A 15,071-nucleotide genomic window follows, 5' to 3' on the forward strand; every position below is an offset into this window, starting at 1 on the left:
AGCGTATTTTTCGCTGTAGGCGTCCCATTGGTCGCATAATACCTGTACCGTATGTACCCTTTGTGATTGGGCATACAGTCAACGCCACCACTGGTAACAGTTGCAGTTGATTTGCTAACTAACTGTATCGGGGTAACCAACTCCAATAATTGGCTGATTCCTCTAAAGCGACGCAGTTGATTGGTTAATCCGTTTGTATAGTAGCACTGGCTGCATATAATTGCTAAAGCAACTGCTTGCTGCTGATGCTATGACCTGGTGCCGGCCGTGCATGAAGCTCATAACATTGTGTCAAGTGGTTACAGATAGAAGAAACGGACAAGTAAACCCATTTGAGGGAACAACTGACTGAAGGGTTTGGAGATAAAACACATAATTTTCCTCTCAAAAATATAAGCAAATCTGGAATGATGCTGAGTCTCGTGAAAAAGCGTCTTTCTCCCTCTGGCGGTGTAGCGTGTTGGGCTCGGTTGACAATCCAGACACCACTGTGTGTAGGTATTTCCTTATCTGATCATGGTCGATGATTGGTGAGAAAGCATGGTCAGCGAATTTCATTAATAGCGGATTAGCTATCGTTATCAAGTGAGCACAATAATGGAAGACTGTACTGCTACGACCTTTGCAAACCGCAGCTGACGTCACTGTGAAGACAACTGCACTGCGGATTAGGACGGATTTGTATGGCGCCAGCCTGCTAGCTAGTTGTTTGTGAGTTGTGCCTTGTAAACCAGCATGCAAATTAATGTTGTGTGTTGTAGCTTGGGAAACAACATAAACCTGTCCGTTTGTGGAAGACCATTTGGGCCACTTATAGATTAAATGTACGCTATATTGATATAGCAGAACAGCTTGCCTGGTACTGTCTGTAGTTGTCCATGAACGCACACAGCTGCCTGCAAATCATATGCATTTTGTTGATGCACAGATGCCCCAAAAAAAAAAAGAGAAACAGTGCCTGTCTTTTCCTACTATCACAGACTTGATAACTACTTTACTGAGGAACGACTGTAATATATGATTGTGCCCCTAGCTATTTTAAGATTAATGTATTAATTGTAAGTCGCTCTGGATAACCGCATCTGCTAAAAAAATTACATTTAAAAAGTTAATATAGTTTAGCCAGTAACCCTGCTCTGCTTACTTTGTCAGCATGCACGAAGAGTGAACCTTCCAAGGTCCTGTGAATAGCATGATGGGGTCCTTCAGCCGACAGGAGTTCTTCCATGAGCTTGTGGAGGGCTGTCTTCTGCCCACCGCTCAGCAGGGCCTGGAGCAGGTCTGGCAGCTTCTGGTCATCTGCCTTCTATGCCGACTTCTCTGGATTCTGGGTGAGATTTCACAATCCTTTGTTTGAAACGTCACTTTCGGAATTTCATTGCCGCAGACATGATGAGTATTAGGATGGTCTTTTACATTTTTGAAAAATGATTATACAGTACTGAAGAACTACATGCATGTTTTATGACTGTCTACAACTACATGCTCTTATTCTCTTCTGTGTTGTTGTTTTGTTGGCCTGGTCAGGCCTCCCATCCTATGTGAAACACCTGAGCACTGTGGCAGGAGGGTTCTACACCCTGTACCTGTTCTTTGAGCTCCACATGGTGTGGGTGGTACTGCTCAGTCTACTGTGCTACCTCATCCTCTTCCTCTGTCGACACTCCAGTAACCGGGCCACCTTCCTCTCCATCACCATCCTCATCTACCTGCTCATGGGGTAGGTAGGCCTTCTCTGTTACCAGGCAACAACATACAACCTTTTTAAGCAAAGACTGTAAGTCGCTTTGGATAAAAGCGTCTGCTAAATGGCATTTATTATTATTATTATTTATTATTATTATTATAAACAACTTGACTTAGTCCTTTTAGCTCCTAGTGGAGTAAACAGCCTCTAATTGGTCTACTGTTGACTTATCCAACCAGAGAGCTGCATATGATGGACACCACCACCTGGCACAAAATGAGAGGTTGGTTCATACTTTGTTTTTATATATATGGTACCAGTCAAACGTTTGGACACATACTCATTCAAGGGATTTTCTTTATTTGTACTTTTTTCTACATTGTAGAATAAGAGTGAAGACAAACTATGAAGTAACCAAAAATGTGTTGAACAAATCAAAATATTTTTATATTCTTCAAAGTAGCCACCCTTTGCCGATGATGACAACTTGATGACAACTTTGCACACTCTTGGCATTCTCTCAATCAGCTTCATGAGGAATGCTTTTCCAAAAATCTTGGAGTTCTCACATATGTTGAGTACTTGTTGGCTGCTTTTCGGGTGATTGTGGAGGCCTGTTCATCTGATGCAGCACTCCATCACTCTCCTTCTTGGTCATATAGCCCTTATATAGCCTGGAGGTGTGTTTTGGGTCATTGTCCTGTTGAAAAACAAATGATAGTCCCACTAAGCGCAAACCAGATGGGATGGTGTATTGCTGCAGAATGATGTGGTAGCCATGCTGGTTAAGTGTGCCTTGAATTCTAAATGAATCAGACCGTGTCACCAGCAAAGCACCCGCACACATCACATTTTCTCCTCCATGCTTCACGGTGGGAACCACACATGCAGAGTTCAGCAGTTCACCCAGACGGCGTCTCACAAAGACACGGCGGTTGGAACCAAAAATCTAAAATTTGGACTCAGACCAAAGGACAGATTTCCGCCGGTCTAATGTCCATTGCTCATGTTTCTTGGCCCAAGAAAGTCTCTTCTTATTGGTGTCCTTTAGTAGGGGTTTCTTTGCAGCAATTTGACCATGAAAGCCTGATCCACACTGTCTCCTCTGAACAGTTGATTTTGAGATGTATTTTACTTGAACTCTGTGAAGCATTTATTTAGGCTGCTATTTCTGAGGCTGGTAACTTTAATGAACTTATCCTCTGCAGCAGAGGTACGTTGGGTCTTCCTTTCCTTCACATTAAGTTTACATACACTCAATTAGTATTTGGTAGCATTGCCTTTAAATTGTTTAACTTGGGTCAAACGTTGCGGGTAGCCTTCCACAAGCTTCCCACAATAAATACATTTTTGTCCATGCCTCGTGACAGAGCTGGTGTAACAGAGTCAGGTTTAAAGGCCTCCTTGCTCGCACATGCTTTTTCAGTTCTGTCCACAAATTTTCTATAGGTTTGAGGTCAGGGCTTTGAGATGGCCACTCCAATACCTTGACTTTGCTGTCCTTAAGCCATTTTTCCACAACTTTGGAAGTATGCTTGGGGTCATTGTCCATTTGGAAGACCCATTTGCGACCGAGCTTTAACTTCCTGACTGATGTCTTGATGTTGCTTCAATATATCCACAGAATTTTCCATCCTCCTGATGCCATCTATTTTGTGAAGTGCCCCAGTCCCTCCTGCAGGAAAGCACCCTCAACACGATGCTGCCACCCCCGTGCTTCACGGTAGGGATGATGTTCTTCGGCTTGCAAGCTTCCCCCCTTTTCTTCCAAACATGAAGAGGGTCATTATGGCCAAACAGTTCTATTTTATTTCAGACCGGAAGAAATTTCTCCAAAAATAATGATCTGGTGGTTTGGCTTTTTTATGGTTTTGGAGCAGTGGCTCCTTCCTTGCTGAGTGCCCTTTCTGGTTATGTCGAGATAGGACTCTTTTTTTACTGTGGATATAGATACTTTTGTACCTGTTTCCTCCAGCATCTTCACATGGTCCTTTGCTGTTGTTCTGGGATTGATTAGCACTTTTTGCAGCAAAGCAAGTTCATCTCTAGGAGACAGAACGCGTCTCCTTCCTGAGTGGTATGATGGCTGTGTGGTCCCATGGTGTTTATACTTGCATACTATTGTTTGTACAGATGAACGTGGTACCTTCAGGTGTTTGGAAATTGCACCCAAGGATGATCCAGACTTGTGGAGGTCTAAAAAAAAATTCTGTGGTCTTGGCTGAATTCTTTTGATTTTCCCATGATGTCAAGCAAAGAGACACTGAGTTTGAAGGTAGGCCTTGAAATACATCCACAGGTACACCTCCAATTGACTCAAATGATGTCAATTATCCTATCAGAAGCTTCTAAAGCCATTGACATAATTTTCTGGAATTGTCCAAGCTGTTTAAAGGCACAGTCAACTTAGTGTATGTAAACGTCTGACCCACTGGAATTGTAATTAAGTGAAATAATCTGTCTGTAAACAATTGTTGGAAAAAGTACTTGTCATGCACAAAGTAGATGTCCTAACTGACTTGCCAAAACTATTGTTTGTTAACAAGAAATTTGTGGAGTGGTTGAAAAACGTGTTTTAATTAGTGTATGTGAACTTCTGACTTCAATTATATTATTTCAGTTTTTAGTTTTTATTATTTTTTTTTTTGTTTTGTTTTTAGTTTTTTAGTTTTATGTCTTCACTATTGTCCTACAATGTAGAAAATAGTAAAAAATAAAGAAAACACCTTGAATTAGTAGGTGTCTGAACTTGACTGGTACTGTGTATCCCCCAAAACCCAGTGAAAGATTAATTAACAGGTTACAGCTATTGTGTTGTACATGCGGTTGTACATGAAATATCATTGTTAATGTTTTCAAGTCTCACTGAGTTCTGTATCTGCAGGTTCCCAGATGGTGGTTGCCATGAAGGCCATTTCTCTAGCCTTTGACCTGGATCGGGGTGTGGTGGCTAATGTGCCTTCTCCTGTGGAGTTCATGGGCTATATCTACTTTGTTGGGACGATCATATTTGGGCCCTGGATCAGCTTTAACAGCTACAGAGAGGCTATAGAGGGCCGCAAACTGGTAAGTTCAATGTTAAGTCCTGTCTAGAGCAGAGGGATACGGAAGAAGATGGGTGAAGGATATTGAGAGATTCTCCTCGTCTTCCTCAGAGTTTCTCCTGGATATGGAAAGTGTGTGTCAGCTGGGTGAAGAGCCAGCTGTGTCTGATCACCTCTAACTGTGTTGCTCCCTACCTCTTCCCTTACTTCATCCCCATCTACGGAGACAAGCTGCTACGCAAGTAAGTGGATGACCTAACCTCTTATTGCTCTTGTAATGATTTACTGTAGGTCATAGAATGCATCCACAGACATTGATGTGTGATCGTTCAAAGACAAGTGCAACGTAAATGTCTTTTTGTAGGAAAGATGTTTGAGTAATGTTTTTCTTTAGTGTAATGTGCACATTCTTATTTGTTTCTTTTTCTCCCTTGAAATAAATGTTCTTCCCTTGCCTTGGCTCTATCCCCAGCAAAACAAAACGGAAGATCAGGTAAATATTTATCCGACTTAATGACGATACAACATCCTCCATCTGTCTCTGTAATTTATTTTATGTTGCATGTCCATTTCTAACTCACCAGCTCTTCCACCTTCCTGACACCTGCACCTCTTTATCCCCATCATTCCTACAACCACGTCTCTGTCCTGCCCACTCATGCCATGAGACTTAAGAGTGAGTGTGTATCAGTTAAATGTATTAAATAAAATAAATGGTGATAACTGATTAACATTTTCCTTCAATTTTTTGCTGCGCAGAGCTTCTGTGGCAAGGTATGTTTAACGGCATTTATATTACCATGGAGAATTGTATTATTGTTAGGTCCAATGCAATAGTTTTAATCTCAATATTAAATAATTTCTGCTTAACAATTAATTACCTTACTGTGATTGTTTTCAATTAAATGTTCAAAAAGTAACCTAGAGAAGAGCAATTTCTCAAGCAAGAAAAAAAATAAAAATGGACTTAAGGTGGAAAAGTGCAGTGTGAAGGTGTGACAGTGGGAAAGAAGTGCTTGTATGCACCTCTGCTCACATCAATTGCGTTTGTTTGGGGAATCTGGTGGGAGAACAAGTAAACATTTGAGTGGGGAGGAGAACTAGCTTTTATTGGCAGAAAGGTTGGGAACACTCTTTCTTATTGGTCTATTTACCACATTACCAGGCAGGCCAAAACTACATCCCACCAAACAGCTCTTACACTAATAGGGCATTATCAAATATTTAAAACAATTTCACAGTATTAGTCCAACCTCAGTGTGGAAATATATACAGCACAGGAAAATACCGTAAGTGTGATTTGAGGCTTTTATTTTGACAGGAGTCTTCTAATCTAACCTTCTTCCATTGACCTCTAGGTGGCTCCTGGCCTATGAGAATGCACTCTCATTCCACTTCAGCAACTACTTTGTGGGTTACCTGAGTGAGACCACCACCACTCTGGCTGGAGCAGGCTTTACTGAGGAGAAAGACAACCTGAAATGGTCAGGGCATTAAAGCATCATGGTGACTAGGCTTGGCATAGACGTGCATTTGGAAAGTATTCAGACCCCTTGACTTTTTACACATTTTGTTACGTTAGTCTTGTTCTCAAAATAATCAAATCTTTTTTTCCCTCATTAATCTACACACAATGCCCCATGATGACTGTTAGGTTCTAATTCTCAGAGTAAAAAACTCAACGGACACTATGAAAGATTAACCAAGTTTATTCTTCACAGAGGATTAATATAGCTGCATTAGCCAAACACATTTTCACACAAGCACTGATATTTAACCCTTCCGCCTAGGCTGAGTCTCCTACAAACATTGTATCACTGCTAGCCAGGACACTAAGTGATATGGGCCATAAACCTTAATGTGGCCTGATCTTACCCTGATCTTGCCTATTGGCAAACTCCAAGCGGGCTGTCATGTGCCTTTTTACTGAGGAGTAGCTTCTGTCTGGCCACTACTGTAAAGGCCTGATTTGGTGCTGAGTGCTGCAGAGATAGTTGTCCTTCTGGAAGGTTCTCCCATCTCCCCAGAGCAACTTTGGAGCTCTGTCAAAGTGACCATCGGGTTCTTGGTCACCACCCTGACCAAGGCCCTTCTCCCCTGATTGCTCAGTTTGGCCGGGTGGCCAGCTCTAGGAAGAGTCTTGGTGGTTCCAAACTTATTCCATTTAAGAATGATGGAGGCCACTGTTCTTGGGGACCTTCAATGCTGCAGAAATGTGTCTCGACACAATCCTATCTTGGAGCTCTACGGACAATACCATCAACCTCATGGCTTGGTTTTTGCTCTGACATGCACTGTCAACTATGGGACCTTATATATACAGGTGTGTGTGCCTATCCAAATCATATCCAATCAATTTCAAGTTGTAGAAACATCTCAAGGACGATCAATGGAAACTAGATGCACCTGAGCTCAATTTCGAGTCTCATAGCTAAAGGACTGAATACTTGTGTAAATAAGGTTTCTATTTTTCCCAAATGCACTGTAAATACCTTATTTGGCCCCCTCCTGTTTCTCTTTCACCCTTCAAACAGCCCAACTGAAATGTATGTGTTTTATTCTCCAGGGATATGACGATTGCCAGGCCCTTGCATGTGGAGTTTCCCAGGTCTATGGTGGAGGTGGCCACCTCGTGGAATCTGCCCATGTCCAAATGGCTCCACACCTGTAAGCTTTCTGTGAAATGGAACACATTTACAGCATTGTTACTCTGCCTATAAAAACCTTACTTTGAACCAAATACACAATTAATACAACTGTTATTTATATTTAAAAAATACATTTAAAAACTTCAGTTGCCTCTACAATTTAAATGTAAAGCAGTGAAAATCCCAACTCAATTACTCCATTTGAACCGGAATACAAACTTGATTCCCATAACTGTTTCTGTCTGATCACCCAGATGTTTTTACCAGTGCTCGCAACCTTGGAACCTTTTCAGCCATCCTAGTGACATACACAGCCAGTGCACTTCTACATGTGAGTATGCACATGCAGGTGTGAGTGCAGGTGTGTAAGAGATTTTCTTACCATTGTCTCCTTTGGCCTTTAGGGTCTCAGCTTCCACCTGGGTGCAGTGCTACTGTCTCTCGGGTTCATCACGTATATTGAGCATGGTAAGTCTATAAAATAAATGGCCTGCTATTCAAAAATGGCCCTTTGCTAATTTTATTTAAGTTCCACGTTACCTTTCAATAATAACACCTATTTACATCTGGAGAATAACCTTTGGTGACATATAATTCATTGTTCATTAGTAATAAATCAACTAACTTGGCTTTGTGGCACAAAGCACAGCAAATGCTGAGTATGTATGACCGGATGAATTATATTTGATCTGCCTGAGACTAATTTTATTTTCCTCTATTCCAGTTTTGCGGAAGAGATTGGCAGCCATTTTTAATGCGTGTATTCTGTCAAAGAAATGCCAGCCGAACTGCTCTCACAAGAACAATAAGGTATGGTTTAAATATTTTATTTGTGTGATATTTATGCATAATGGATTTTCATATGTAAAGTCTAAAAGATTTGTCAATATTGTCCCCATGCAAATCTCTTATACTTAAAGGAAAAATAAACCCAAATCCATTCAGTCCTGTAATTTACAGTGTTTAATAACACTGAGAACAATATTTTGTCAACAAAAGTTTAATTTTGACGTTATAAGGTTGGTAGAAACATTTGCAATGGCAGATATACTTTTGAGGAGATGTTGCCCATGCTACGTCAATGGGCCGTGCAGTGCATTCTGGGACAAGGAGTTCTCTCCTTCAAGGAGTAAATAGGAATATTGGGCGCTAGTTCAAAACCCAACATTAGCACGAATTCCGTCACCAAGAAGTAACACATTACAAATATTTCCCGAGATGTGAGATAATTAACTTGCTATCCGTGATATCGCATAGCTTTGGGATCGTGACATTACGTACTTTCGAGGAAAATCCGCACCTTTCTCAACATATACACTGACTTTGAGAAGGGATTGCGTGACGATTAGCTTAGCAACCGCCTGATGCAGCATGATAACGTGAACGCGATTGGTTGACAGTGTGCTGGGTGGGGTGTTATACATTCCTTCATTCATTGGATTCCTTCATTCATTGGATTCCTATCTCCTTTCTATAATATCTCTGGCAATGGCACCATGTAATACACCCTGAACTAAATGGGAAAACTGCTAGACACTCCATTAAATTCTATACAGTGGGGCAAAAAAGTATTTAGTCAGCCACCAATTGTGTAAGTTCTCCCACTTAAAAAGATGAGAGGCCTGTAATTTTGATCATAGGTACACTTCAACTATGACGGACAAAATTAGAAAAATTAATCCAGAAAATCACATTGTAGGATTTTTTTATTAATTTATTTGCAAATTATGGTGGTCAATAACAAAAGTTAATCTCAACACTTTGTTATATACCCTTTGTTGGCGATGACAGAGGTCAAACGTTTTCTGTAAGTCTTCACAAGGTTTTCACACACTGTTGCTGGTATTTTGGCCCATTCCTCCATGCAGATGTCCTCTAGAGCAGTGATGTTTTGGGGCTGTTGCTGGGCAACACGGACTTTCAACTCCCTCCAAAGATTTTCTATGGGGTTGAGATCTGGAGACTGGCTAGGCCACTCCAGGACCTTGAAATGCTTCTTACGAAGCCACTCCTTCGTTGCCCGGGCGGTGTGTTTGGGATCATTGTCATGCTGAAAGGCCCAGCCACGTTTCATCTTCAATGCGCTTGCTGATGGAAGGAGGTTTTCACTCAAAATCTCACGATACATGGCCCCATTCATTCTTTCCTTTACACGGATCAGTCGTCCTGGATCCTTTGCAGAAAAACAGCCCCAAAGCCTGATGTTTCCACCCCCATGCTTCACAGTAGGTATGGTGTTCTTTGGATGCCACTCAGCATTCTTTGTCCTCCAAACATGACTAGTTGAGCTTTTACCAAAAAGTTATATTTTGGTTTCATCTGACCATATGACATTCTCACAATCTTCTGGATCATCCAAATGCTCTCTAGCAAATTTCAGACGGGCCTGGACATGTACTGGCTTAAGCAGGGGGACACGTCTGACACTGCAGGATTTGAGTCCCTGGCGGCGTAGTGCGTTACTGATGGTAGGCTTTGTTACTTTGGTCCCAGCTCTCTGCAGGTCATTCACTAGGTCCCCCCGTGTGGTTCTGGGATTTTTGCTCACCGTTCTTGTGATCATTTTGACCCCATGGGTGAGATCTTGTGTGGAGCCCCAGATGGAGGGAGATTATCAGTGGTCTTGTATGTCTTCCATTTCCTAATAATTGCTCCCACAGTTGATTTATTCAAACCAAGCTGCTTACCTATTGCAGATTCAGTCTTCCCAGCCTGGTGCATGTCTACAATTTTGTTTCTGGTGTCCTTTGACAGCTCTTTGGTCTTGGCCATAGTGGAGTTTGGAGTGTGACTGTTTGAGGTTGTGGTCAGGTGTCTTTTTTTTATACTGATAACAAGTTCAAATAGGTGCCATTAATACAGGTAACGAGTGGAGGACAGAGGAGCCTCTTAAAGAAGAAGTTACAGGTCTGCGAGAGCCAGAAATCTTGCTTGTTTGTAGGTGACCAAATACTTATTTTCCACCATAATTTCCAAATAAATTCATTAAAAGTCCTACAATGTGATTTTCTGGATTTTTTTCTTCTCATTTTGTCTGTCATAGTTGAAGTGTACCTATGATAAATTACAGGCCTCATCTTTTTAAGTGGGAGAACTTGCACAATTGGTGGCTGACTAAATACTTTTTTACCCCACTATTTCTCGAGGTAGGAATATCGCAAAAATATGATCAATGGCTCATTTGAAAGATGTCCTCGAGTTCTGACATCGACCAGTATTGAAATATGACATGTGTGAAAAGGTCATAATCTAGAAGTTGTATTCCTGTTACCTTCCAGTGTAGTGAGAGCGACTATCAGGGTGCAGCAAGGATGTCTGCCTGCTTGAACGCCAATAAAAATGATTACCCAGGGAACATCACTCAAAGATGCACAAAAACATAACATTCAAAATGGGTGAACCTTTCCTTTAACCAATGCCAAAAAATCACCAATAAGAATGTTTGCAATCTCTTCTGCTCCTCCCATCCACACAGGTACTGTGGGTGTACATCATTAACGTAGCCTTCAGCACCCTGGCTGTCTTCCACCTGGCATACCTGGGCTCTCTGTTCAACTCCAGTGTTGACTACATGGATGAAAAGGTAACTATTTACTGAATGGTGTCAGTCTCTAAGATGGTCAAATGCATATATGACTCTGCGTCATCGTCAGATCTTTTAGAACGAAGCATTATGGTTGAGTTAGACATTTCAAACCCATGTCTACGTTCTCTCCCTTTACAGAGTGACGTGGCCAACCACACCATTCAGAAGTGGTCGGAGCTGAGCTGGGCCAGCCACTGGGTGACGTTTGGCTGCTGGGTGCTCTACCGCATCATCCTCTAAATGTGTGTCTGTGAGAGAGGGCGAGCTGGGGATAGAGACGTGGAGAGGAATGAACCACCCCTTTGTACAGAATAGAAACTATTTTACTCAAGACCAACATGCAGTGCTCAGGACACCGCCTAAGAGATTGGGCTATCTACTTACTGTAACCTGCTGGTGACAAACTATTTTTGATACTCTTAAAATAATGCCCCACTCTTCCTTAATTGCTTAATTTTGTTTTTAATCACATTTTGTTTGAGCTGCTGCATTCGTCCCTTGTGGAAAGACTGATCAGGATCTGCTATCTGACATCTCACTGTGATTCTCAATCAATACCCACCCTGTCAGCATGGCAGTGGTCATTCATTCACTCTTTTATGGACTGCTAAGAACTAGTTTTCAGAAGTGATTCCAGAATATGCCATTTAAGTTTTGTTTTCCTGTTTCTCTATATTAGAAGGCTATATATTTTCCTAATACGACCTAATTAGTTATTACATCTGTAGTATGTAAATAAAACCCAGGTTGGAGATTAAGAAAGTTTCTGTTTGTATGACTGCACAAAACATAATAATTAGGCAGCAACTTTCCTTTTGTGGATTTTAGTAATATAATTTATTTTATTTATGGAAATAATCATGTCAATCGGTGCCAAATGTTAGCCAGTTTTTCCATTGTCCTGTTAATAACTATGTAACTGTGATATATTTTACAAATTATTGTAGTTCAGTCAAGAAAGAATACTAAAGTCTTTACTTGGTCAGTCAGTTCTTCATGTTGCTGTAAAGCAGATTATGAAAATACATAACTTCCTGTTTTCGATGCAAAATTAAGATGACGTTTGAAGTTGCATCAGTAACTAAAGGCTTTGGTCATTTTCTATATCCTGCTCTTTTTTTTAAGAACATGCCTTTAAGGAAATGTATTTTTAATGGAATGCATACTGCTCCTGAACATACTGCACATAAACTGAATCGTACTGCTGCTGGTTATCCCACACATCCCATTCCTTACCGACAGATTCTACAGTATCTGTTATATTTACGTACATCTGTCCACGAGATATTAAATATACTATAATTTAGTAGGCTTTCCTGTAGAATACAAGGTTCAACTCATTTGCATTGCAATGTCTATAAAAATATTTTATTGTGCCACAGCCTGTTTCCAATGTAAACAAATTAGTCATAGTGTGCAGAACAAGCAAGGAGGTGGGCAGAGCCAAGCACGAGCTAGTGAGATCCTATTGGCCTGTTCAAGCATGCATCTGCACATTTCGGTTAGGGAATGCGTACTCTGAAGTGTGCAATAACTCAATTTGCCTTTGCACACCTAAACAAAGCATTTTATTTTTGTATTTTACTTTGATAAATGGGAAAGTCTACAAAACTTAGTCCACTTTGTTCATAACTGATTTATAGTTTTTGTAGCAGAACTGTATTGAGATCAAATGTTTAATTTGCAGAATGGCCATCTCCTTCCATCTTCTCCCACTGCTGGCCGCTGGGCTTCCTCTCACTACCATATTTGGTAGTGAGTGGAAACGGCTAACGAATACTTCACCTTTATACATCTGGTGAAATATCTGTCTCGTTATTCTATCTGTGCACAGCCTTAGCACACCACCTTTCACCACTGTCCTAGTGAAATATTAATCTCAAGGGTTTGTTTTCGTCAAACTTTTACATACAATATGTGTGAAGCTACTGAGGGAGATGTGATACTTTTTAATACAATTTGTATCAAACCTGAATCGCTATTTATCTTTGGTTCAAGTTTATATGAAGTACTGTTAAAGGAAGCTACCTTGAGTAAGCAATTTCTGCCAAGCAGACATGTTCTTACGTAGCATTCAAAACAACTTGTGTGAATATGTAACGACTGTTTTAGGAAATAATAGTTTATTTGCTTATTTACAAGAATGGTTGGGACTGTTACAGTTGATCAAAATAAGGAACTTTGGGTGGGAAGAGAGAACAATTGGGTAGATGGTCTCAGTTTCTCGGGAAGCTCAGATCATTGGCTGAGTTTGACCTCGTGACCATCCATTTCCAAGCTTCCTACAATCCAGAGCAGACTGAGGGAGGGGAAACAGGGTGGGAAGAAAGGGCATACCCAGTGGATCACTGATGGATGGAAATGTGGGTCACTTTCTGCCCTTGTGAGAAGAGGTGAGCGTAGTTGTGTAGCGATGGCCTGTCTGCAGGTCCAAGGGAGGTTCTTCAGCCTTGTCTACCCTGAGGACCCCCATGCTTGTGATGGCAGGATCCCAGCAGAGTCTCCAGAGCCATCTTTACAAATACCTGGAAATTATTGCTTCTCTCCCTTCGGCTGTCCTAAGAGGGGATGGAACACCGAAAGATACCTTCAATGCAGACACACAACATGCAAAGTAGACGAGACCCTGCTTATCACATACTGTAGCATTGGGTGGGAAGAAATAGCTGACTATAATTGACTTGGTCCAGCTCTCAATCATTTGGAGAGCAAGGACTGGATTGAGTTGACTTAAACTTAGAAAATGACAACTCATATATATGAGGCTGTTTTAGACCATCATCCTCCTAACCTCAATCCTCTATTACTCTAATGCTTACCTCCTTGCTTTTTGTTATCATCTCCTTTCTGAACAGCTTTCTTCGGTTGCTCCTTAGGACTCTGAGGTTGCTGAGGAGATTGATTGGGGGGAAATAACTTAGAAAAACTCAAACTTGAATGTTTTAATCTACAATGAATGAGAAGTTCTTCTTCTTACCTTGGTGGCTGATTTCTTGTCAGATTTGTTGCCTACAAACGATGAAAGAATGTTGATTTATTAGTCTTTAAAAATAACTCCCCATGATCCAGGAAAAGGGATGGTGTATTTTATTTTCCACCTTAACTGGGGAGGTTGGGCTCGTGGTAATGGCATTAAATACAACAAATGGATTCCCCTCAGCCTCCACTGTAATGTTCATATAGTCAATGTAGGACTGTAGAGGAGACTGGGCACAAATAACACACTATTTTACCTTAATGTAACTAGGCAAGTCAGTTAAGAACAAATGCTTAGGGTGCGCCACCCTATGGGCTTCCCAATCACAGCCAGATGTGATGCAGACTGGATTTGAACCAGGTACTGTAGTGACACCTCTTGCACTGAGATACATTGTCTTAGCCCAACTAGATGGATAGTCCCATATTCAGCTTTTAACTGAATAGAATAAAAATACACACAGTATAGCATAGGCATGAATTCACTACATTATACACTACCCCGAGAAAAGCATTTATATATGATAATATTTATTTTATATATAAAAAATAGGCTATAATTAAAATATATATAGGCTAACCAAATCATAAAATGTAACTTTACAAATAATACCTTTTGTTCCTGGCATTTTGGCTGCGCTCCATAGTCTGTGTGTCTTTTACAAAACTCAGTGCTTATGAGGCGTCCAGCTCGCTCATTTATTGTTCCGGCTCCTGAATGGTCCCGTCACCAGAGCCCTTTCGGGAAAAAGCGCGGTGAACAAGCAAAGACCCCCGTCAGCTGCGCGAGAGGGACATGGTCGTTCTGGCCTTTGCTGAGCTCAGGCGAAACGTCTGAACGTGCGACCCAAACTCATAATCCCATCGTTGTATGGACAATGCGCTGTAGATCTAATTGTTCTCAAGTACAACAACAATAAAGAGTTTTCATCATAGACTATATGTGTGTGTGGGTACGCGCGTACATGTGCATGTGCGCGTGTGTGAGTTGTGTAAGGTATGAGTTGGCATAATCTCTCTTGCCTATCTTGCAAGACGTTTTTAAAACTGAAGATTGCCTTAATATATTGTTTTATTTCCAAATGTGATTTATAAACATTTCTAAATGTTGCAACTACATTCAAACCAGG

At 41.0% G+C, this 15,071-nt stretch overlaps 1 protein-coding gene and 1 long non-coding RNA gene across 3 annotated transcripts; one reads left to right on the forward strand and one right to left on the reverse strand.

Moving 5' to 3' along the window:
• The first annotated feature begins 229 nt into the window (after nucleotides 1–229).
• On the forward strand, nucleotides 230–12,171 carry LOC118360844 (protein-serine O-palmitoleoyltransferase porcupine-like). Of its 2 annotated transcripts, none has more exons than XM_052485113.1 (15): nucleotides 230–361; nucleotides 1,151–1,331; nucleotides 1,528–1,720; nucleotides 1,927–1,970; nucleotides 4,572–4,753; nucleotides 4,843–4,973; nucleotides 5,204–5,224; nucleotides 5,491–5,505; nucleotides 6,090–6,215; nucleotides 7,298–7,398; nucleotides 7,634–7,710; nucleotides 7,784–7,847; nucleotides 8,104–8,189; nucleotides 10,855–10,962; nucleotides 11,104–12,171. In XM_052485113.1, exons 2-15 carry the CDS (start codon nucleotides 1,193–1,195, stop codon nucleotides 11,203–11,205), a joined length of 1,389 nt encoding a protein of 462 aa, XP_052341073.1. In that variant the 5' UTR covers nucleotides 230–361; nucleotides 1,151–1,192; the 3' UTR covers nucleotides 11,206–12,171. The 2 variants fall into 2 exon arrangements, with proteins under 2 accessions (XP_052341073.1, XP_035596203.1); XM_035740310.2 differs by lacking the exon at nucleotides 230–361 and adding an exon at nucleotides 397–711 and having other exon boundaries at nucleotides 1,153–1,331.
• Nucleotides 12,172–13,069: 898 nt separating this feature from the next.
• Nucleotides 13,070–14,863, reverse strand: LOC118360845 (uncharacterized). Its single transcript, XR_004820928.2, has 4 exons — nucleotides 14,555–14,863; nucleotides 13,943–13,974; nucleotides 13,785–13,854; nucleotides 13,070–13,523 (listed from the first exon to the last, which is right to left on the reverse strand). It is a non-coding gene; the product is annotated as an uncharacterized LOC118360845 (long non-coding RNA).
• Nucleotides 14,864–15,071: the final 208 nt, after the last annotated feature.

The sequence above is a fragment of the Oncorhynchus keta genome, chromosome 28 (assembly GCF_023373465.1).
Source record: "Oncorhynchus keta strain PuntledgeMale-10-30-2019 chromosome 28, Oket_V2, whole genome shotgun sequence".
Lineage (NCBI taxonomy): Eukaryota > Metazoa > Chordata > Actinopteri > Salmoniformes > Salmonidae > Oncorhynchus > Oncorhynchus keta.

Coding starts and splice junctions, on each gene's coding strand:
- LOC118360844 (XM_052485113.1), top strand. CDS start 1,193: ATGATGGGGTCCTTCAGCCGACAGGAGTTCTTCCATGAGCTTGTGGAG. Junction 4,754..4,842: donor CTATAGAGGGCCGCAAACTG/GTAAGTTCAATG, acceptor CGTCTTCCTCAG/AGTTTCTCCTGGATATGGAA. Junction 7,848..8,103: donor CATCACGTATATTGAGCATG/GTAAGTCTATAA, acceptor CCTCTATTCCAG/TTTTGCGGAAGAGATTGGCA.